General features: G+C 50.5%; 1 protein-coding gene across 2 annotated transcripts in view; it reads left to right on the forward strand.

Annotated features, from left to right (window-relative positions):
* Window positions 1-1,113: 1,113 nt before the first annotated feature.
* CCDC58 (coiled-coil domain containing 58) overlaps window positions 1,114-3,269 on the forward strand; it is a 6,163-nt gene continuing 4,007 nt past the window's right edge. Inside the window, exon 1 of one of the 2 annotated variants that reach the window (XM_018574793.1) lies at window positions 1,114-1,122. In XM_018574793.1, the coding sequence (XP_018430295.1) occupies window positions 1,114-1,122 (9 nt within the window). Of the gene's footprint in view, window positions 1,123-1,940; window positions 2,051-3,269 lie in introns of those variants that run through there. The other variant, XM_018574792.1, reaches the window with a different exon arrangement.

The following is a 3,269-nucleotide window of genomic DNA, read 5'->3' on the forward strand; positions in this document are numbered from 1 at the left end:
AATACATCTTTATATACAAAGCAAGCACATCGAAATCATTACTGGGACCACCGCCTCTCTCTCCCCCCTCTCTCTCCTCCCTGCCCCCGCCGTCTCTCCTCCCTGCCCCCGCCCTCTCCCCTCCCTCCCCCAGTCCTTGTGTGGCCGATGCTGCAGACTGGGAGAGGTGCCCCGCCCCTTCCCGCCTGCGGCGTCTGACACATTCAGCCGCACGAGCACCGCTGGAGGGAGCTCAGTCCAGTGAGCCGATCGCGATCGACCTAATGGGCACCCCGGATGTAGCGCAAGCACAGGGATAGAAGGGGGCGGGGACACTGATCTGTAGACAGGCCGATGAGTGACACGATGACGAGCCAATAGGGAGTGATTACAGGTTACATTGTAGCAATATGAAGTAACAGAAATACAGGGACAGAAGTGGGCGGGGACTCTGATCTGTACACAGGTTGATGATTGACACATAGATCAGCCAATAGCGAGTTAGGAGGAAAAGAATGGCGGATGGTCAGGTGACACCCCCTCTGCCACTTTTAGAATCCTCCGCAGATGGTAAATAACTGAAATCACATTTATGACACAATATCGGCCGGCTCATATTCCACAGCCAGTCATCGGTTGCTTGGTGTGGAGCACGTGGTTACATTCTGGATACACCGCACCTCATTCACACAGACGGGACTCACCTCTATTCTCCGGTTTGCTGCACAGCCGCCTGGCGGCCATGACACCCCCGGCCTCTCCTCGCCCCATCGCCGCCCTCTCTGCAAAGAAACGAGGAGTGATTGAGAGCAGACACTGTCAGAACATTTAGAGCAATTATAATTTTGTTACCCTGAAGATACAAATGTCAACTTTCTTGCTGTTCCATATTCCCCACCAGGGCATGATCTGCCTGCATTGCATAGAGGAGCACAGAAACCCAGTGATGACATCACTGACTCTATAATAACATATGTAATGATAACATTAGCACGTTGATCAGAGGGGGGAGGGGAGGAACCAGAGATAGGAAAATATGTGGGTGTCACCAAGACAGGAAGTGGAAAATCTCCCCAATGGGGGTCACAGGACCTTGAAATAAAGAATGTGAATTCCCTTTTTTTAAATTAGAAAATGTGGAAAGTGCAGCAAAATAGCAAATGTGGTATAATTGGAGGACAGACCGCACACTGCATCCTAACAATCAACAGTGCAGAGGTGACCTCCATACTGGCGGTGTCCCCAGGTGACCCCCGTACAAGGCACTCATTATACACAGGTAGCGATGTGTCACAGCGCCCCCAGTGGTGACAGGTCGTCATTGCACCGTGTGGCCCTTTAGCTTGGCACGGCTCATCTGCTCACATAACCCCCTTACCAGCCAATAAGCGCAGGCCGCTCCTCCCCAGCGCCGCTCGCAGCATCTTCGCAGACTGTTAAAAGCTCAATGTCAGCCCGGAGCCTGAAGAGAGCTCACCGTTCCTCCAGTAGCCAATGAGGAATGCCCTCAGCGCTGGCCCCGCCTCGAAACGTCAGCCAATGAGCAGGAGAAGCCCCTTCCTCTGTCAACATGTAGAGCGGGAGCACGAGGTCTGACTCTACCAATCAGCGAACAGGCTGATTTAAAGGTCCCCCAATAAAAAAGCGGTTTTGGAACGGTTTGACCAATAGGAAGTCGCAGCTACCGGCGTGATAATTGTCTCCACTTACTCCTCCATGTTGTTGTAGATAGCTCTTACTACTCATAGAGGGAGGCTCCGAAAAAATGGCCGAATCCACTCACATTTTTGGGGACATTTAATGCTAAAAAATGAGATGGTTTTATAACGAATTTTAGGTAGTGACACCAGCTACGTATTATCTAAATTCCTGTGTCAGGATGTTATGATGTGAGGTGTAACGGCAGTGGAGCCCCCTGTGCCTGGCTATGCGGCGATAACCAGGATCAGGCATTACCGCGGATACCTCAGGTGGAGGTCAGAGGTCGGGGACGGCGAGGCCCCCTCCTGGCTTTTCCAATATGGCGGCGCCCAGTGAGGAGGTGAGCTGCGAGGATTTCGCGGAGTTCCAGGTGAGTTGGGGGGTGACGGTGGGTGTGTGGTGTTGGGGGAAGGTGGGAGGATGTGAGGGGACCTCCCATGTACACACTGGGCCTGGCTGATGTCTGAGCTCCTCCATGTTGTGACCTCCATCCTGCTGCCCTCTGCTCTGACCACCTTCATGGTCTGACATCAACAGCTGGGGGGCCCTTTGCTTTATACAGGGGCTACAAATGTCCTCATTCATGTGTACAGTGCAGGAGCCAGTCTGAGGTGTGGGCACTACAACTCCCAGCATGCCTTGCCTGACATTGTTGTATATTAAATTCCAGGGGGGCACCGGTGTCTATGGGGGTGATGTGACCCTATGGTGACCATACTGCTTGTGGGTGCCACATATGGATGACCCCATTGCACCATCCATACAAAGGTGACATATTGCATGTTAATGGCTCCTAATAATTATATTATCTCATAGAAAGCCAAATATCATTGAAGGGGACCTGTCACCGACCTAAACAACTGCATGAAAACTCAAGTCTATTGTTTGCTTGCTATGTTTTTACTTTAAATGATTTTATATTCACTTGCGATGTTCTTTCGAACTGGCTGGATAATTTGACTTCTTCAGGAAGAGTCAATTCCTTAGCCCCTCCCTCTCCTTGCATGTCATTGCCAAGCTCCTCTTCTTTTAGGGCTTTCTGTGCTGGCCCATAAACACTCAACACAGCTGTTGCGGAACTACAAGTCCCAGGAGACATTGCAAGACTCTGAAAGCCACAAGCATGGCTCCCAGGGGCAGAGGCATGATGGGGTTTGTTGTTTCACCACAGCCAGAGTGCCGAGGTTGCCTTCCCCTGCACTTGAGTGACAGGTTGGAATCTGCTGGGAAGGCTGACATCACATCCAAGATGGCGGCACCCATCTCTGGTCTTTTGGATGTCTACACAAGGGAGGCTTCTACAGGGAAGTCACATGCATACAATACCAGGGCTGCAACCAATTAATCGATCGATAATTGATGATGAGAATCGTTGTCAACTATTCTCATTATCGATTAGTTGGTTGAGGGGAGAGATATTTTTTGACATGACGTCACCGGATCGCCGACTGGACTCCCTGAAGAATTTTAATCAATCAAAATCGAGAAATTAATCGCTAATTTCCGCGGCCCTAATAATGAGGAAACATGGCTGTCCACATGTACATATATATATATATTTGGAAATATAAAGCGGGTTGCTGCTGTGT

The sequence above is a fragment of the Nanorana parkeri genome, unplaced genomic scaffold (genome assembly GCF_000935625.1).
Source record: "Nanorana parkeri isolate BGI_ZX_2015 unplaced genomic scaffold, ASM93562v1 scaffold3239, whole genome shotgun sequence".
Taxonomy (NCBI): Eukaryota; Metazoa; Chordata; class Amphibia; order Anura; family Dicroglossidae; genus Nanorana; species Nanorana parkeri.